This window comes from Poecilia mexicana, unplaced genomic scaffold (genome assembly GCF_051168715.1).
Source record: "Poecilia mexicana isolate PSO_F unplaced genomic scaffold, ASM5116871v1 scaffold_18, whole genome shotgun sequence".
Lineage (NCBI taxonomy): Eukaryota > Metazoa > Chordata > Actinopteri > Cyprinodontiformes > Poeciliidae > Poecilia > Poecilia mexicana.
In genome coordinates this window covers 25,106,702-25,127,532 of record NW_028263387.1, presented here as the reverse complement: position 1 = coordinate 25,127,532, position 20,831 = coordinate 25,106,702, and the positions used below count along the sequence as shown (strand labels likewise).

At 37.2% G+C, this 20,831-nt stretch overlaps 2 protein-coding genes and 1 non-coding gene across 3 annotated transcripts; 1 reads left to right on the top strand and 2 right to left on the bottom strand.

Annotated features, from left to right (window-relative positions):
- Positions 1 to 201: 201 nt before the first annotated feature.
- On the bottom strand, positions 202 to 3,928 carry LOC106911848 (E3 ubiquitin/ISG15 ligase TRIM25-like). The gene has a single exon (XM_088016218.1). The coding sequence runs from the start codon at positions 3,665 to 3,667 to the stop codon at positions 2,051 to 2,053; it is 1,617 nt and encodes a 538-aa protein (XP_087872344.1). The 5' UTR covers positions 3,668 to 3,928; the 3' UTR covers positions 202 to 2,050.
- trnav-cac (transfer RNA valine (anticodon CAC)) lies at positions 518 to 590 on the top strand. Its single transcript has one exon. It is a non-coding gene; the product is annotated as a tRNA-Val (tRNA).
- Positions 3,929 to 9,356: 5,428 nt separating the features above from the next.
- On the bottom strand, positions 9,357 to 20,579 carry LOC106912573 (high affinity immunoglobulin gamma Fc receptor I-like). The gene is made up of 7 exons (XM_088016227.1): positions 20,486 to 20,579; positions 17,229 to 17,400; positions 16,523 to 16,780; positions 15,095 to 15,340; positions 14,463 to 14,576; positions 11,898 to 11,969; positions 9,357 to 10,809 (listed from the first exon to the last, which is right to left on the bottom strand). Exons 2-7 carry the CDS (start codon positions 17,257 to 17,259, stop codon positions 10,757 to 10,759), a joined length of 774 nt encoding a protein of 257 aa, XP_087872353.1. The 5' UTR covers positions 17,260 to 17,400; positions 20,486 to 20,579; the 3' UTR covers positions 9,357 to 10,756.
- Positions 20,580 to 20,831: the final 252 nt, after the last annotated feature.

The window sequence follows — 20,831 nt, the reverse complement described above, 5'->3', positions numbered from 1 at the left end:
TTACAAAAATCTGAGTTTCCATGGACTTAAGAAGAACTTACATGATTTTACCACTGAAGATTTGATAAAAGTGCTTATATTCTAATGTTTTTCAAAACAACATACATAATATTTTATATTCCAGAGATTTTGTATTTTGAAGTGTTGATATTATTTTTGAACCATTTTTAATTCTCAAGTGTTGATTGTATTTCAGAGATATTTTTTTTATTTTAATGTGTTAATTTTATTTTTGAACCATTTTTTATTTGTAGGTATTGATTTTATTTTATAGCCATTTAGCCAAGTCTCTGTAGAACCATTTGTCTCTGCTAATGACATTTTCAATACAATTTTTTGATCCTAGGCTTAGTTTATGGACTGTAATGTGAAATTAGGCACAAGCATAAGTTTGTTCACCAAGTTACTGTGCTCTCTGAGAGGATCTGTAAGTATTTGACATTGTTCCATGCCCATCGTTGACGTTAGTCTCTAACAAAATGTGGATCATCTACCAGGACCACTGCAAAGAGCATGAGTTTCTGTAGTGTAGTGGTTATCATGTTTGCTTCACACGCAAAAGGTCTCTGGTTCGAAACCAGACAGAAACAGATTTAGTATGTTCTATTCATCACAGGTGTTTACTAAAGGTCAACAAGGGTCTGTGGTGTTATGGTCTGTACTCTGAATCCAGGCATCTGAGTGCAAACCTCAGTTGACATTTTCATGCATTGCATCTCACATCATCAACTTTGGAACCTCAAACTGAAACAAAGCAGAGAAGTTCAGTTCCTGTAGTGTAGTGGTTATCACGTTTGCTTTACACACAAAAGGTCTCTGGTTCGAAACCAGGCAGAAATGGTTTTTGTAGGTTATGCATCTCTTGGGTGCAGTGAGACAACAAGAGCCTTCCTCTTTGGTGATGGTTCATTTGCCAGTCGGCTTCTTTGAAATTGAAGCTACTTTACTTCAATTACCAATTGGCAGTTCTATGGCGTAATGCACATGTGTCAAACTCAAGGCCATCTTTGCGTAAAGTCTATAATGTCTGCCCATGTGACTTGTTTTTATTATTTGTTTTCTTACCTTTAAACACTGATTTAAATATTGTAATTTTTAAACTGAGCAGTAATTTTACATCCATGGAAACTCAAATGTAATATTTAAAACTTCAATACATAAAATCAATTATTTAACAATATGAGGTGTTTAATTTATTTTTAACATTGTATTTTTATACATTTATGCTAGAGATGCCCAAGTCTAGTTTTCCAGAGCTACCATCTGCAGCTTTACATGCATTCCTTCTCTAACACACCTGGACCATTGACTCATTATAAGCCTCTACAGAACTGAATGAGGGAAGTCAGCCTTTTGTCTGGGGTGTTTTAGCAGGGATTCACTTCTGATTTGTACCGTCAATGTGGCCCGTTGAGGGGGGCCAATATGCTGAAGTGGCCCTCGGTGAAATAGTTTGACACCCCTGATCTAATGTAACACTACAGGAGGTCTGACACTGAACACATTCACTTTAATAAAGACAAATAATTTATCTCCAAAGAATGAGAATTTATTTTAAATATATATCTCAACCAATAAACCTTTTACATAAACTACAAATATGCAACAAAAGAAGGGCAAATGAATAATAAAATCTAAATATAATCAACTAATACATTATAATGAAAGAAATTGGAATACTGAAAAACAACTTCAAAACTCTGACTAATAATAAAATGTCATAAAAAGAAATGCAGCAAATCACAATGCAGCACCAACAAGCATTAAAAAACAATCAGGATGTTTTTACATCATGCTTCCATCACTCATCTATAAGTGGATTTGATCAACAGCATTTGGTCTGACAAGAGTAATAAATGTAAATGTAATCAGGTGGTGAATAAAAATCCTTAGATCAGAAACAGGCAGGGGCAGCACCCAAACAAACATCAACAAAACAAGATGATAAAGTAGCTCCATAAAGACAGCTGGTCTCTGATCAGTGAAGAAAAAACAATGAACTGGAACTAAAATAAACATTTAAACCAACTGGACCTCAGATCACTGCTGACTATCTCGGTTTAATAAACTCAGCCGTGTCTCCAAACCACAGAGGCGTAACTCCAGCATACAGCGGCTGAGTGAATCTGGTCTGGACTCTGTGGATCAGAGTCATGGATCCAGAGACGTTGTAGAAACACAGAACACCTGCTCTGTGGTCCAGATACACTCCTATCCTGGAGAAATCAGAACCTGGTAGTTGAGTTACAACGTTGTTGTGGTAAAATACGTTACAGATGAGGTCACAATATAAGAACCAAGATTTGTCATTTTGTCCAAATTCTTCTGTTCTGCTCACGTCCTTGTATGAAACTCCGACACCAACTATTCTCCCAGTTCGCTCCACCTCCCAGTAACAACGTCCAGTCAGACTCTGGACGCTCAGAACCTGTTTATGAACAGAGAATCTGCCTGGATGATCAGGATAAGACTGCTGATGTCTTACACTTCTAGTTTTTCGGTTCTTTTTACATAATAAAAGCTTCAGGTGTGCTGTGTTTGGATCCAGACTGAGTTCTTGGTAATATCGTAGGAATTCACGTCTGGTCTTTGGTTCTGGTTCTGGTCCTGAAAGTAAAACATCCACCTCAGTGATCTTCAGTTTGATGTTTCTCCATGTGTCCCTCAGGACGTCCTGTAGTTTGTCCCTGAGCTCTGTCACAGCTGCTGTCACGTCCTCAAAGTGTCTCAGAGGACGGATGTTGATGCTGGATGAGTGAGTCGACTCACTGGGTGCTGGCAGTGAGGGGTAGTTGAGGAGAAACTGGGTGTGATCCTCTGTGTGTGAGAGCTGCTCCAGCTCAGCGTCTTTCCTCTTCAGCTCAGTGATCTCCTGCTCCAGCTTCTCCTGAACATCTTTGACTCGACTCACTTCAGTTTCCTGCTGGGATCTGATCTGCTGCTTCACCTCGGAGCTTCTTTCCTGGAGGAGACGGATCAGCTCAGTGAAGATCTTCTCACTGTCCTCCACTGCTTTATCAGCAGAGACATTGATGGCCTCCACCTCCTGTTGAAGCAGCTTCACATCTTTCTCTTGGTCCTGGATTCTCTGATGGATTTGTTGTCGACTCTCCTGGAGCTCCTTCTGCTTCTCAGCTCTTTCTGCTTCTGCAGAGACGGTTTCATATCCATCCATCAACATCTTCATCACCTCATCATGACAAGAGCAGATGCTCTCCATGAGAGTTTTAGTGGGATTCACCAGCTTGTGCTTTTTAAAAGCAGGAGATTCATAATGAGGCTGAAGGTGATTCTCACAGTAAGAAATCAAACAGACCAGACAGGTTTTGACAGCTTTCCTCTTCCTCCCAGTACAGACATCACAGGCCACATCTTCAGGTCCAGCATAGCAGTGATCAGCTGGAGCAGCTTGGAGTCCAGTCTTCTTCAGATCCTCCACTAAAGCAGCTAACATGACGTTTTTCTCCAGTTCAGGCCTCGGTTTGAACTCCTTCCTGCACTGAGGGCAGCTGGGGATCCTCCTCTGATCTTCTCCATCCCAGTGATCTTTAATACAGTTCATACAGTAGCTGTGTCCACAGGGAATCGTCACCGGATCCTTCAGTCGATCCAAACAGATGGAACAGGAGAAGTTTTCTTCGTCTAGTCGAATTCCTCCCTGCGCCATTTCAGCTCTCAGTAACAACTGCGTAGTTTCTTCCTCTGTAGAACAGCAGCTCTGAGCTCTGATCTAAACATCATGTGTTGCTGCAGTGAATGAGGCCTGGAAGCTGTTAGCCTGAGCAGGAAACGTCCAGATCTGAAGAGGAGGGAGCAGAGACGTGTTGGCAGGATGCAGCCTAGGAGGAGTTATCAGGCCTCCGTTTCCAGGAAGAGCCTGGAGGCGTGTCTTCCACTGGGGTCTCAGCCTGCCCGCTTTCCAAAGTTTCTATGTGGAGAATTACAGAGAGCAGCAACAGAAACCAGAGAACAGTTTGTTTATGAAACAGAGAGGAGGTTTAATATTGTTTAATTTCATTCACGGAAATAAAAGAACAAGGTTTTGGACTTGAATCATTTAGACTTATGAATGTGAGTCCAATTACTTTTTTACACAGTTCCAGATTGGTTTGAACAGCTTTTCTCCCAAAATGAATCATCTGAAAACTATAAGAGTGACAGAGAAGCAGAAACTGAAGACCACAGTATTCAGACTGCTTGGTTGAATTATGTTTTCCCTAAAGTATTAACCTAAACCCGGAGCTAACAGAGCAGCGTTTAACTACTGTCTGCACATGTAGAGTTTTACTGATGCATAATGTTCATAAAAGGTCCATTTTAAATGACACAAAGTGAAAGTTTCCATCTGTATCATATGAAAGCAGCTGGATATCAGGTCCACAGACATTAGGAGGCTTTTAAAAAATATTTATCAATCACAAACAGACGAGCTCTGCTATGTTAGTTTGCTCTCATCATGGTTCCTGATCCGTATGGAGCGGACTCTGTTGGTGTTTCTATGGTTTCCTGACTGACATAAACACTGAACTTTATATTTTTATTCTTCTGTCTGTAAGTTTAAAATAATCCTGTAGCTGAAGAAGAGCAGATGATGTTTAATCAGAAGGAAATTTCTCTTTTCTGGACACTGACGCATCCTGGTCTATGTCGGTTTAAGCTGCAGTACCGACACGTGGTCACTAGATGTCACTGTCCATCTCTGACTCAGGACTCAAAGCTTTGACTGATCGATTGCAAACTATTGATGATGAACTTTCTGACACATCAGCACTTTCTCATCATCTGTCTTCAGCCATGTTGGAGGATTTAAGAGCAGGAAACAGATTGAAACAGTTTCATCTTTATGAAGTCTTTCATCTCCACAAATGTAACCTTATTTTATTTCTACATCTTTGAATTTTGTAGATATTTACGTTGAAGTATATCAATCTTCCAGAGACGGAAATCAGATGATTTCTTTCTTCAATCGGCTCTGATTGATTATTGACAGGCTGATTCTGTAATTAATGCACAAATCATAATGAGATTCTAGAAAAGCAGAAAAATTAGCAGGAAAATTTTTTGAAGAGTTAAAATTTGATGCATGTTGGAAAGAACTTGTTTTAGTTTTCAACATATTTGATGAAACACCAAAAACAGAGAATAAATAATAAAATTCATGTTTTATAACATTTTTGTAAACTTTTTAGAAAATAACATGATCAACTGATTTTAATAATTGATCACAAGGAGACATTTTTTTCTAGGGAGTTTTTATAACATTTTTATTTCCCTTTTATGAACAAAATATTTACCACCAGTGAACATTCATTCACAGGTGGATGGAACAAAACATCTAAAAACATTCTTCATAACACTAAAGTCAGCTTTTGTTATTTAGTGTCAAAACTCTTATTGCCTGTGAATTATTTCAAACATTTATTTTTATTATAATTACTGACCAATAATAAGAACTCAGATTTTAGTGCCTCAGATAGTTAAATATTGTGAAAATATTAAATATTGGGAATAAATGTCATGATTTAATTTGCTGCAAGCAGAAAATCATCATAATTACCTGAAATAAAGACTTGAAAACATCAGTTTGTCATTCATATAACATTAATATAAGTAACATGTTTCACTGACATTAACTAACTTTACTGAATACAACTGCATATTTATAAGGAAATATTTTTAAAAATCCCTTTTTTTAATCTGCCATCAAATTTTATGTAAATGTGAAATACTTTTAAACTGAAAGAAAAGTGGAATGGAAGTCATTATCCTTGTTTGTACGCAAAAACCTGTCCAATAAAGCAAATTATTATATTATTACTATTATTATGTTATTACATCATTATTCATGCTATAAAACACGTCTGTTGTTGTCTGATTGTTCCCAGGAAGTGGAGGAGCGCAGTTTGAACCAGGAATCTCTGAGTCTGCGCTCAAACATGAAGATTTAAAGGTGATAAATGATGGAAACACAGACGAGACTGAATGCATGACGGCTTCTTTGCCAGATGGAGCGATTAACCGTCAGGTGATTCAAACAAAAGATTTATTCACAACCAGGAAGGAGTTTCTTCTCTAATCTTGTTCCTGGAGCAAATGACTGGAGTTATTGTGGAAAATCTTTCAAAATCTTCCCAAAAGTTTCCTGTTTTAAACAAGTCAGTTTAGTTTGAGATCAATGAGGAAATACCCAAGTTAAAACCAGTTAGGAATCTACAAAAGCTTTTGTTGGTTATTAATTACATTTACGAGTTGTAAACAAAAAGTCAGTGCCAGTAAATCCTCTGATCCACGTGTTTGATTATTAACACCAAACGAATGTTGATCTCTTTGAAGGTCTAGTAAAAGTCGACATTGTTTACTACTTCGAATCCGTTAAGGAAACACCTGCAGTTATTTATAGCTCGTCACGCTAAACTTAGATTATAGGTCATTTCCCTCACCAGGTGACTTCTATCTATAAATCTTATATTCACACAGAGAAACGAGACCTTTAGAGCTTTACTGCTTCAGGAAACAATGAACAGAAACAACATGATATCATTAAGTATCATAGTGGGAGGACCAATGAAAAAATGAGGTTAATAAAAAATGAGTTACAGGAAAATAAGAAATAATGCTGATGGACAAGGAAGTAAAATACAGGATGGAGATAAACAAAGTGCAACAGGAACAGGATGGAGATTAGAGAGCAGCACAGGAACCAGAGGGGCTAATCAGAGGTAAGTAGACGCAGCTGGAGGAAGAAGGAAACAAAGCTGAGAAAACTAAAACTAATATGATCCATAAAAAGAAACAAACTGATCCAAGGAAACGAGTCCAAAGAATAAATAATGAGAATAAATTAAGAACCGCAGGAATAAACTAAAAATGGCAGGAAGTGAGAAACAATAAAGCAGCAATGAAAACAGAAACAACTGAAAAACAAAGTTATAAGATCTCAGGATCGCAGCACATTTATCCTATCAAACACGCTTAGTGGATTTATTGAACATTTTGGACCAATTCATTCATTCATTCATTCATTCATTCATTCATTCATTCATTCATTCATTCATTCATCTTCATCATCATGTGATAAATATGTTGGAGATGAACTTGGATTAAAGGAAATCTTCAGAATAAGTTCAAGACATTTAAGTTTAAGTAGAGAAATATCAGTGAGGACGGGTTTTATTACTAAATTGTCAGTCGGTTTTGTTTTGTTCATTTGGAAGCTTTAAAACATAGAAAACAACTTATTCTAATTCAGTTTTTCAGTTTGTTGCTTTGGTTCATTATTGTTACTTTTAAACATCAATAATCTTTTTTTAGCTCAAAAACAGAGAAATATAGCAATAACCAATGAAAAACTATACAATGATCATTTTATGTTGTTATAAATCATGTCTTCAAGTGAAACTTGTAAATCTGCATGTGATAAATACCTGAGTGAGCCAATAAAAACAAACTGCTAATGGTTTATTGCAGACGGCTGAAGGCTGATTTATGATGCTTTGTAACCCAAAGCATCATAAATCCTAAAAATAACTCTCTCATCATTTAGTGGAAACAAAGCTGCTTTGATTAGGAGACAATGAAGCTCTTTGTTTGAAACTGCAAATCAGAAACTATATTATCTCTGAAGATATGAGATAAAAGTTTCTGTTACAGGAAGAACTTAACAACGAACAAAGAGCTTCACTGTGGATCTGAATCTGCTGTGTGGGTTTAACATCTTCATCTAAGCTTCGAAATAAAATAATAAAAATAAATTTAACGTTAAATTTAGTTTTATTGTGAAATTAAACTATCCAATTATGTTTTTATTTTATAAGCTTAGAATAACAAACAGCAAATCACTTCTTCACTGGGAAACCATCATTTAGCATAACTAGAAAAAAACTGAGTGAGATTGTTAATATTTATGCAAAATGAAGAGAAGTAAGAAGCCTCTTTAAAAAGTAAAGCTAAAATAAGCTGCGGTCCTTTTACGTAAATCACACAAAAAGACTGAAACTCAAAGTAAATGAAACTGGGAAAATGCTGAAACTACCATTTCCTGTTCTGATTTCCATATTCAGATTTTCAGTTTCTTTAAATAGCTTCAATACTCAACAATCTCCTCATTTTACAGTGAAAGAACAGAAAACAGATGAACATGTTAAGGTGGATGTCAAACTTCCCACCAGTGAAGATTCCAGGAAATTCACTCCAACGTTGGAGCGTTTGACACTCTGGGAAATTACCAAGGAAGTCCATGTCAGTTTAGTTTTATTAACTTGGTATATTATTTACCATAACTCTGTCCAGGTCTTCATGTGTTTGTATGTTAATTTCCCGTCATTTTGGAGGAAAACCATTCCCGTTTCCTGTATCATTATTCCGGTTAATCTTTTACTTCCGTCTCCTGACAGTCATCTCGCATGTGGGTCAGAAGTCTAAACAGAACCATGACACAGTTAATAAATACAACCATCTCGTTTCCAGCCTGTTTGATTATAAAACATACATCTTGTGATCCTGATGGAGAAATATCAGAACTATGAAGTCGCTGGTTTAGTGTTTGTGTTTTTGTTACTTAAAAATCCAAATGAAATTTGCAAGCAATCAGAGTCATAACACATGTCGTCTTCCAAACCCCTAAAGAATAAATAAAATGCATATATTTAACGATTGCATGACGTTTTCCTTCTAATGCTGTTAGCAACCATCACAGTAACAGATAGTTTGGTAAATGACCACTGAATAATAATGAGTTAGAACTTCTCTCTCATTGTATTTCTTCTGTTCCCATAACAGATGGTGCATCAGAGTTTCAGTAAATTTTAGAAACTATTCTGAAACTGTTTTGTTTCTGCTTCTCTTTTCCTCTGCATGCTGTGGGTGAAACTGAGCCTCCTGTGGTACATCTGCACTCAGACGTCGATTCTGTATTTAAATTATGTGGCAAAAACTGAGTTTCAACAGAAGACAATCAGTTGTGGGTTGAGGTTCTGCAGCTGCTCGTCTTCTTTGAGATGTTTCTGCGTTTTCTACTGAAGCCCTAATCAGGTTCATCATGTCTGTCAGAGACTCTCCACCAGTAAATATGTTTTAACAAAATCTCTCATCTTCAATCTGTTTTTACTCAGATAAATTTCAACCCTGAAACTTCTGAGAAATGTTTGGTTTTCTTGATACATTGAAACATCTGAACAGAAACTGATTCAGAGCCTGAGAGTCCATTCAGAGTCTCTGTTTGAATATTTTAGTCATTAATGTGTGACAGCAGATAAACAGGCTCAGGCAGAAGTTTCCCTTTGCTTAACAGTTTAGATAAAAATAGATTCAAACCCTCCACAGTTACTGGCTTCACAGGTAGAGATGGACAAAAAATATTTAAATTAATATATTTTTAATCTCTCACCTAAAATTGGTTAGAAAACAAAATTAACAAAATTTCTTCAGTGTCACCACTGGCAATAAAAAAAATAAATTTATCACAAAAAAACAAGTTGATTAGATCAGCAGGGGTTTTAATTCATGAATGCAAAAGTTCACTTCATTTAGCCACTGTGCAAAACGGGAAAGACAACAAGCCACTAAATGGCCTTGTGCCCTGGTGGTTAACCAGCATGGTTAATAAATCACAAAGGACAGATCAGCATGTTATTGCATCTGGTGACTGTGCAACAATTACCTCCCGGGTGTTCTAGTGCCGCCCTGGGCAACTGCCATGCCAGAACCGCCACTGGCCTCGAGGTACGAAAAAAAAGAAAACATCTAAACTCACCCACATCTACAGGAACAGAAAAACATTTAAATATCTCAACGTACAGGCTGGTAAGAAAGGGTTACTCTGTTAAAGTAACAGCAATACAGAGAGCAATCGGTGGATACCATGTTTCCATAGCAACCCTTAGTTTTAAGGCTTTTGAACACATCTTTGGAGGAGAGCCAGTTATATATAGTGAGTGTTAAAAATGTTACCAGAAAGAGGAATAAAAAGTGAAAGAATTTATTTTTAAACAGTATTTCAGAGGTGATGTCATTAACAGCGGAGTTCCACCAGGGTGTGTATCCGGCCCCCTGCTCTACGGCTTCATCACACACAACTCCAACACTACTGAAGGGTTTGTTTGACAAAACTTACCTGATCAGGCAAACTAGCAAACCACGCTACAATCACATCTAAACAAGAAAATACAGAAACTGAGACAAGAAACTCCACCTGGTTGTTTCTCTAAAACTGTGTTTGAGAGTCAAAGGAAGATTTCATTCCACTATCATAAGTGAGAATGTCTAAAAAGGAAACGTATGTTGGTTCAATAAGGTTTTGAAGTAAAAATCAACCCAACGCAACCTAACCAATAAGATGCAGAGCCCTCATAAAAACAATAATAAACATTTGTGGTGAAATTAAGACTCAAAAAACACAATAGATTAAAACATAAAGCAACTCAGCAAACCAATTCAGTAAAAAAGTGAAATATTCTCATAGCACCAGTATCTATGCAATACAAAGATTTTAAACATCTGAAAGGACAGTTAGGCTTTAATATATTGCATAAAATCACAAACAGGCCAAAAAGTTGGGCTGAAGTACCAGAAAAATCCACCAGGATTTAGATTTAGACTGAACTTCTAAGCTTCAAAGGAACATGTGAAAATGTCCAAAGTTTTAACACTTAATGACCATTCAAAGATATACAGACCCCATTATTATGAATGTTTTGTGTTTCTGGAGACAGGAGAGCCCGGCCTGCCGTGACGCTCCATGAAGCTGGTTCTCATGTTATCAGCAACTGTCTGGATTCACTCCTGAATAGAAGGTCGAGACAGAGCCTGTGTCTGGGGAACAGTAGAGAGAGAAGATTTACAAGAAGCAAACAGAAACTGCCTCTGTGGTAAATGAGTCTCATCTACATAAACGATGCTAAAGACGACCGATAAAGTCTTTAGACGTCGGGCTTTCAGCGGTTTCTGCTCTGTAGTCGGGGCAGATGTGCCGTTTTATTAATAACATATTTTAATCTCCTGAGGAAGTGCAGAGTTTGGTCAGTCTTCCTGAATGTTCTGTTCTTTCTGTGGGAAATGTCTGAGTGTTTGTTGTTGTTAAATCTTGAAGCATAAGGTGCTGTTGTTGCCAGTTGCTATGGCAACAAGTCTGCGCGTTATTCTTTAATGGTTTTTCTGCATTAGTTTTCCCTTTGCTGTGGCGCACTGCAGTAAATTAATAACATCTCCAGGTTTCCTTCAGCTAACGGAGCTGTTAGATAAAGGACCGCTGCAGCGCGGCTACAGATGGGGAGGAAACGTCTTGTTGCCCTCCAGCATTGTGCACCTGCACAAAGTTTCTGGATGTAAACAATAACATCCACTGGGTCCAAACTTTATCTAACAGTCCATCTAAATCACATGATCAGGCTTACACTCAGGTTAATCACTTCTAATCCATACATTTCTCTAAAGTTTTATTTCAAATCTTAAGAAAAGGAGAATAATCAGTTGCAATATTTGACCTGCTTTATTTGTTGTAACTGTTACCATGGTGATGGACACGCCTCTATTCTCAGCATAGACCTGTTCTTCATGTTTTAAATGTCAACAAAGCCAACAAAGCCACGCTGTCTGCGTGTTTATTACGCAATGGAATGAATGAACTTTGGTCCAAATATCTTCTGAACCATGTCAGGAATGACCTGCTCTAAAGGCTGTGATGCATTCAGGGACTGTTTGTTTACATCAGTGGGTTTCCAGACGTGACCTGCTCTGAAGGCTGTGATGCATTCAGGGACTGTTTGTTTACATCAGTGGGTTTCCAGACATGACCTGCTCTAAAGGCTGTGATGCATTCAGGGAATGTTTGTTTACATCAGTGGGTTTCCACAGATCTCTTCATGAACTCAGATGAACTCAGAGCGACTGACGACTCTCACCAGTGAATCTCTGAGGTTTCCTGTCCTGTGAGATGGTGACTTCGGTGTAGGACACAGAACGCTTCACTCCACCTGCACAAACCAAACAGTCATGGTGACAGCTGGACAGGGGTCAAAGTTCAACATTTATCCTACAAAGCTGTTATGCTGTCATCAAATTATAGGTTAAAGTTCATCTGAATGTTTTCTTGTGTCTCATAGAGGCATCTTTGGTATCCAAGTGGAAACATAATTAAAACTTGATTCAAACAAATAAAAACTGTGATAAAGTCACTGACCCCGGATCTGCTTCAGTCACATGATTTTATTTCGTTGTCAGTGACATTTGTCTCTTAAACTAAGTTGTTATTTCTGTGTTGAAAGCTAAAAAGTGCAGAAAATAAAGTTTAAAATAGTTTGTTACTTGGTTTTGCTTTGATAGACAAATCTGATATTTTTTTCACAGTAGATGATGTATGATGTCACTCAACCTTTCACAGAGAAACCTTGAAGGTTTTTAGTGAGTCAGTGTTTGAGTCAGTCTCAGCTGACAAAATGCTGACACAGCAAAAACACAAAAATACTAATCAAGTATTTCTGTCTGGTTTCTGGTGTGAATATGTTAGTAAATCTGAAATAAGACAAAACTAACTCATGTCTAAATTATCAACAAGATATCTGAGCTTTCTGTAAGTAAATAATTCCTTAATATTGATTTAAAAAGTTCAATTTATTCAATTTATTCATTCACACAGCATAACTCCTGGCCAGCTCAGTACATTTAATGTTTGTTTTAAGTCAATAATTCCTTAATATTGACTTTTTATAAAGTTTTTTTTTTATAAAGTTCTGGCAGATTTTTGTATAAAAAGACATTTTTCCCATATTTCAAGTGAAACTTTTTATCAATATTAATAATTTTTTGTGTTAAGAAAAAGCCCTGATATCTTGGTGAAAATTTACTTGTGTGTTAGTTTTGTCTAATTTTAACTGTTTTAAGATATTTTCAACAGAAACAGACAAAATACTTGATAAGAGTTTGTGTTTTTGCAGTGTAGAAAAAACAACACATTTTCAGCTGTGCCTGAAAACGTGAAGTATTTAAGATGACGTGATTCAAGCTGAGGGTCAAAAATGAAGCATGACATCAGCATTGTTGCCTCACGTCTAGAAGGTTCTCCCTGGTCATGCATGGGTTCTCAGGTATTCCAGCTATTCAAACTCTTACATCCACGTCAACGAGGACACCAGTGACATCATGACATTTAAGGCCTTAATTGGTCTAATCATCTCTAATTGCTTTTAGGTGTGAACTCAGAGTTCACCTTTAGCACTGAGATAAAATTCCTTTTATAGAAATGCATCAGACAGTGACGACTAATGGAATCAAGAAAGATTCTTAATAGGATACGTAAGAATACTGAAATATTTAGTTTTACATGTTTGACATAACTGTGAGGTGGAGTACCAGCTAATAATAACCTTTGATGTCATCAGCAAAGCTATTAGTGTAAAAACACTAAAACCCACGCAGTAAAACGATGACTTCTGTGTCAAAGATGATCACATTCCATGTTTGACATTTAACTCCCTTCATTCTTTCACCTACGTAATAAAAGACGTGACATTTTTGACATTTATTTATTGTGCCATAAACAGATGGAGCTGCTGTTCTCACGGCACAGACTGAGAAAAAAACAGTAAGAAGAAAAACCTGAACTAAGACAAAAACATGAGAAACAGGCTGGAACATGAACTCTGTTCATTAATCTGTAATTAAATTTAACGTAGAATGAGATCTAACTCCTCATGTTTTTATCTACTCAGTGAGGAAATAACGTTTCTAAAATAAATCATTCGGTGCAGGCATTAAACAATTTGATGATTAATGATTTTCTCATTTTAGTTTTATGCACAGTAAATGCTGCGTGGTGGGAACTAAAAGAGACTAAAACTAAATCTAAATAATAAAATGAAGAGAACAATTTGAAATGTGACGATTCTGTTTGTCTTTTAGTGTTTAAGATTTAGACCTTTTATAGTTACATTTAGTTCCATGAACATGAAGAAAATGTGTAAATTAATGTCGTCAGACTTTGAGGATGAAATCTTTATGTCAGTTTTTGATTTAGTGAATTAACACATTAACACTAAATTTAAGTTTTAAAATCTCCAGCCTCAAACCTTCTGCAGTGCTGCATAGAGCAATGATGCTTTCATGAACCAAAAGAAAAATCGGAGTTAAAAAGGAGGATTTTTTCCATTTGTTTTCTGTGTCCACATTAGAAACCTCAGTTTAAACACTCAAAACCACTGCAGGGTTAACAGATAAACCCAGAATGAGTCACATCTCTGCCAGGTCAAGAATTTTGACCAGGATTCTGGTCGGACCGCTACGAAACGTTAACTTCAAGTTAAATGGTTCCTTTAAAGCTAAATCAGTCTGAATAATCCTGGCTGCAGGTCACAGAGATTCTCGTTTCACGTAAACTCCTCCGTTTATTCCCCTCCCTCCTTTCTGACACCTGAACACAGAGATGCAGCAGGATGTGAAATTTCTGAGTGTTTACTTGAAAACACACTGACCTTTGCGGTTTCTCCAGCGGCAGAGCAACATCAGCGCAATCAGCAACAAAATGCCGGCCACAACAGGAAGTAGTATGAGGGCGAGCGGAGCCGTAGGCGTTTGAGGCCTGCGCCCTGTAAAACACAAAGATAGCAGGTTAGCTGGCCTACATACAAACAATACGAGCATCTCAACACAAACGAGGGCGGCAGATAAAACCCACCGCTCTGAACACCAGAAGAGAACACATCCTTTTTACTTTTATCGATGAAAAAATCTAATTTATTTCTCTTTAATCATATTTAATGATGCCGCTGGGGATTAATAATCTGGTAATTCAGCTTCTAAATGCTAATTATAAGTCATTTCAAGGATCTTTAAATCTTTAAAAATTTGCATAGAATTTAATTTACTCAAAATTAAATTCATGTCAACTGGACTCAGAGCAGCCTAATTAAATCTACTAAAAATTATATTAAAGCAATTTATTCATTAGAATTAATCAACAAATTTTAGAAAAAGAATAAAAAATTAAAAATGTACGTTCCCTAGAGACTGTAATTTAGCACATAATAATAAAACTGAGATTGTTTTTTGGCACTACTGTCATTCCATAAAACTGCAGGCATCATATAAATAAAACATTTCTCACCTGTTACATCCAGCCAGGTTTCTGCTGATTCTCCCACTCCAGAGGTGTTACATTTATAAAATCCTTCATCAGATTTAGAAACGCTTCGGATGGTGAAGGTTCCCGTAGAGCTGTTCCCGACCAGAACCCCGTTTCTATAGAAACCAGTCAGATTGGAGGACAACCGTGGCTTCACTCTGCAGTGAAGAGTCAGGCTTTCTCCTTCACTAACTGAGTGTGCAGGACTGTCCAGGATCAATGGTTCAACTGACAAATAAAATGTGGAAGAAAACGAGTTTTAAATGAGTCAGAAAAAAATCATGAGCATTTTTATCTCCTGCATACAGAAAGAAACATAACACAGACTGAGCTGTGTCAAAAAACCTCTACAGAATAGAATAGAATAGAATACTGTAGATTCACCCAAATATAAATATAATGTAACACTAAGAACAGTCTGTGCAGTTATTAAAAATAGCAAATTCTGTCGATTCAAAGGGATGTGCGAGTGAGTAGAATATTCTTTTGCAAAATGTATAAAACGCATTGAAAACAGGCTTTTTACATTTAGTGGCAATAAAACTGCCCAAATAACAGCATGTATGTATGTAAATGCGTTTTAATTTTGGAAGGAAGGATCTTTGATAACGCTGCTTTGTGCACCTTGGATGCAGCTGTTTGTCACTGAAGGAGATCTGCAGTTCAGCAGCAACTTCATGAGATGCACTTCAGTTAGAAATGTGCACAAAACTGTAGATATTCAAGTAAGGTTAAAAAAAGAGAAATGCTTAATATTGCAGCTAGAATATTTCCATTAAATAAAAAACGCAAGTAAAATCACACCTGCATAAGTTTGTTCACACGATAAATCATTAACAAAACCACGCCATCATAACCGTACCACTTCCTGTTTTCTTCTTCGTCTTTCCCACCAATAGGAACGTCTGGTTGTTTTTCCGTCGCAGCTTTACGAAATGTACGAATGTCGATACGGCCGAAAAACTGGATCAACATGGCGCAAAAACATTCGAATAGAAAACTTGTTTTTTTCTAAAGTGCCGGGTTTTATTAAGATAATTTTTCCAGAATACTAATTTCCACAATTATATCTAAGTTTCTGCTTTACAGCTTCAGGATTTTACTCTCTGTAAACACTTTTCAGATATTTCAGCTGTCAGTGTTGCCCTGATTACATGAGAATCAACTGAACTCGTCTGAAAGCATCAAATCAGATCTGAACTCTACTGAGTTTTTATCATGAGATAAATGTGGCTGTAATCTGAGACTGAGAGACGTTTGAGAAACCAAACCTCAAACTGAAGCTTTTTGTGTGAATGTATCTGCATCATGTTTAGAGGACTTTTCTCTCTGCCAGACCACAACCAGGTCAGCCTGAACCAGTTTGAGCGAACAGTTAAACCAGATCAGCCTCTGCTGGTTTTAACCCACCTGTTACGCTGATGTTGACTGAATCGCTGCGTTCGCCTGCTGCAGATTCACACCAGTAAACTCCAGAGTCGACTTCATACAGCTCACTTAAGATGCATTCAGTTTCATGTGTGTTATTTGAATATGAGGGACAAAGTCCACTTATTTGTTTTGATGTATTTCTCCTGACTCTCCACTCAGACGAGTTTCCTTCACACCACAGAGAAACAGATTCATACTGGAAGAACTGGGATCTGCTGGGAAAGAGCCTCAGACAAGCTGCAAAGAGGAGAAAAGTTTTCAAAATGTTTCTGATCGATTCAGAAACAGAAAAACAACAAAATCCTGCCGTTTTATTTTCTCTGCTGACTTTTTAAACGATGAATCATTTTTCAGATAGAACGGTGATTCACATTCATGACAGTCGACTATTTGACCCGATGCAACACAAACGATCAAAGAGAAAAACCAAAGCAGGAAACTCTCTGATCTTCATGTTTCCCATGAATAAAGTTATCATTTAGCTGAAGATATTCCCCATTTTAGTTTCATTTTGTTTCAGTTGCACCAAATAAATCAGATCGTAACATCAGAGAGACGTTTTCTGGAATTACTTCTGGTTAAAAACTAAAATCTAAATCTAAAAAGTGAGTTTTAGAATCAATGAACCAGAAGATGAATCAGAAATAAGAGACTTTAAACTACATTAAAAAGGTTTTTTACTCACCAACGACAGCGCAGAGAGCTGCTACCTCCATCCTGAGCCGCTGCACTGAGGCGCCTCGCCATCGGGGGGTTTCATCATCACACCTCTGATGATTGTGTCAAAGACGCCACAGCTTCCTGCTACCGCGATCGTCTCCAGGTTCGAACCTGAGAACATGTTGTTTGTGCAAGAGCTGTGAAAAAAGAAGAGAGAAACCCAGAGAAGTTCAGAAAAGGTCAAATGTTTTGGTCCACCAGCGTCTGCAGGAGAGAGTGAAGGTCACTGTAACCTCTGATGCAATTTACAGCTAAATGTGATTTCAGCTTGAGGTGAACAAACTTCCTCTGGAGGCGGCGCTGACCCAAACATTTCAACTAAAACTGCTTTACAGGTTAAATATGATGTGAAATTTTACCTCTGATCTTCAATTTCATGATTTTAAACATTTTAAAATCAATTAGAAAACATTTTAATTTATTAATTTCTACGCAGAATTTAGCTTTGATTTCTCAAAGCCTTAACACATCGAGGGCGGATCCAGACGTACTGCACAGCGGTCTGCTGAACTCTGACTGGACCCGACTATTAACCAGCAGAACATCAAGCTGACTCTGTTCCAGACAATAAATGATGATGTAATATGAAAGTTAATTCACTGCTGTAATTAAATACAAATGGAAATTTACCTACAGCTTTTAACTCTGCTGAGGATTTGAGGAAAGCATTAAATTATTTATAAAACCACATTAACTGGAGCAGAAGGGTGAAAAACATCAAGACACATGAAAATATTAAGACAAGAAATGAAATACCAAAGCAGAAGAAATGGTACATTTTGGATCATCCAAATAAAATACTTTTTTTCCTAATTTTAAGCCAAGAAATATAAATCAACCAAGTTTTATGTCAAATCAGATCAGTGAACAGCGTAAAGGTTTAGATCCGATGTTTGAGTGTAAATAGATCTGTAGCTCATCAGGATAAAAGCTTACCATTAATACAGAACAGGCCCAGGATTGACCTTCGACCTTTAATAACTTTTACAAGAGATCTGGATAGAGGTAATATTATAAAAGGGTAAAGACTTTAAAGTGCAAACAGGTGAAATGTTTTGACACAGAAATAAAAAAAAATTAAAGATTATCTGCATAGTTATTGTCATTTTGCCAACATCAATAGTTTTCATAATTCTAATTGACCTCAAGCAGTAAATATTTAAGTTAATATAAAAAAGTGAAGAAAAGAAAAACTAAAAAGTTCAAGAGTGTTGATAAACTTGCTGGAGTTTTGGTTTGTCCTGCAATGCTAACTGGTTAGCAACAAGCAAAAATACAAAGTTATTCTCATGTTTGCTAACATTGGGCCGAGCCATGGGATGAAACACAGACTGAATAAAACAGCAATGATCTGTTAACTTTAATATTAATGGTATTAATCTGTTTTCTCATTGTTACAGCTGGAATCACTGACATCATAGCTGAAACCAGCTCCTGTTTTCCTGCTGCTTTCCACAGGCTGCGTTTAGCAGCAGCGGCAGGTGAACATCTTGACCTGGATGAGTAAAAGAGTGAATCTCTGAAGAAACTCTGTCTCCATGGTAACATTTGCTCTGCTGTTTGTGGATCCGGTGGCTGCATCCATCCATAAGGCTAACGGTCTGAAACCAGCTGCCTGAGCTCCTGCAGATACAATCTGAGTTAAAGGCTCTGGAGGAGGCGAGGGGCTGACTGATCATCAAGTGGTTTTCCTTCTGCTGTCTTGAGGGGCGCAGCGTTGAAACCACAGCTCTGTGTCTGACACGTGCGCCAGTCCAACCAGATGCTTAAACCAGATACCAGAGTGTGTGACTGAATTAGGCCACCGGGCCTAAATTCTGCTAAATTTGTTTTAGGTTTTACTTTAAAGTTGTGACAAACTTTGTTTTCAATCAGTGGTTTCAAAGTGATGGCTGAGTAATGTGAGCTTGTTCTTTCCTAGCTTTAAAACTAGTGTTAAGAAAATAAATTTAAAATAAGCTAGTTTTAAAACTGAGCATGTCTTGACTCAAATGGCCTAAATTGTGGTTTTAAGAGGATAAAACTTTCTACACAGAAGTAACACATTAGATTTTGCGCTTGCAATTTCTCCAAAGACGTCTTTGCTTTTTTGTTTGTCGTTTCCATCTTTTGTCTTTTTCTCTCTCAGGTAAATTCATGTGTTTGTGCTCTGAGGTTTCTGATGTTTTGTGATGTGTTTGTCTGGTGATAGTTTCCATCTGTCTTGAATAAATGCTGATTATTGTGACGCTGTTATCTCTGCATGATCTCAGTCTTTGCCCACAGCATTTTTCTGAACCCGGGCATAAGAGAGGATTTAACGAGTCAAAAGGTTTTTAAAGTTCAAGAATTTTTCCTCTCTTAACACTAGCATGGCCTCAATACCAACTCTCAAAACAAACCTTGGTTTCTATGTTTTTATTCTTTTATTTTTCATGGTTTGTTAGTTTATATTATTCTCCTCCCTACTTTTCAGTAGCTTAGTTTTTGTTTGCCTGGTTAAAGGGTTTGCTCATAAATTCTCATATATTGGAGAGAAACTGTTCTTCATACGTCTGCAGGTGACTTATTAGACAAACATGGCGAAAACACGTAGGCGCTTTCACTTCCTTAGAAACTCCAGGGAATCCCCTGACGTCACTGGCTGGGAGATACCATGTGGTGTTGGTGTGTGTTTTACAGGGTGTTGCTTGGTTTCCCCGGAAACATCAGATAAACATTATCACTCTTATCTCTCAGTATCACTCCGTCGCTCTCGGCCTCCATATTTGTTTTCCCTGTTTATGTCTGGATTAGCCACTAAAACATCAACATTCACCATGATTCTGTCTGACATGATCTGGTTTTTGCTCTTTAAGTGACATTTAAATCGCCTTCACGAGAAGCAGAGTAAAACTTTACATTCTTAAAGTCACAATAAACAAATAAAAACAGCTCAGGTCTGTTAATTAAAATTATCAAACTTTAAGTTGATAAAACTTTCCTCCTGAATCTGTCTGGGAGCCCCGAACAATATTCTAGAAACAACTGATCTTACCTTTTCTTCACGCTTTCAAACAAAAGCCACAGATAAGGAAGTTACCTAAGATAAAAAAAATTCTCATCTTCATAAACCTAACGTTATCTTCTTTCCATATTTGTTATGTAAACATGCAACATAATAAATTAACTGGACACAATTGAACTTTGCTATTAGTAATAACCTGCTAAAAAATATTAAACTCTTAAATGTTGTATACTTACAGTCAGCTGTACAGCAGAAAAGCTTCATTAAGCAGCTTCAACAACCTGAAGCCAATGAAAACTCCGTTTAGTCCTCCTGTCTGGTGTTGCTACATCAGGAAGGACCGGAATAGCGAGGCTGTGATTGGCAGCTTGGCCAGCCAATGGTGGTCCAGCCTTCATATTTGTGTTGTGATAATATTTTGTCTTCATGGCTTCCTTGTTCTCCAGTCCAGCTGCGTTACATCAGCTTATAGCGGATTAAAGGGTTCATTGTTATATCTGTCCTTCTTACTTTGTGAAGGTGAAACTTTCCAAGAAACAGAAGAAGTTGGATGAAAGATGGCCTCTTTATCCATGTTCTTAC

What these genes read in the sequence shown, in the direction of transcription:
- LOC106911848 (XM_088016218.1), bottom strand. Translation starts at nt 3,667, where the DNA reads ATGGCGCAGGGAGGAATTCGACTAGACGAAGAAAACTTCTCCTGTTCC.
- LOC106912573 (XM_088016227.1), bottom strand. Translation starts at nt 17,259, where the DNA reads ATGGAGGTAGCAGCTCTCTGCGCTGTCGTTG. An exon ending in AGTCAACATCAGCGTAACAG is followed by an intron (nt 15,341 to 16,522) that starts GTGGGTTAAAAC and finishes TTTATTTGTCAG; the next exon opens with TTGAACCATTGATCCTGGAC. An exon ending in CCGCTGGAGAAACCGCAAAG is followed by an intron (nt 11,970 to 14,462) that starts GTCAGTGTGTTT and finishes TGGTTTGTGCAG; the next exon opens with GTGGAGTGAAGCGTTCTGTG.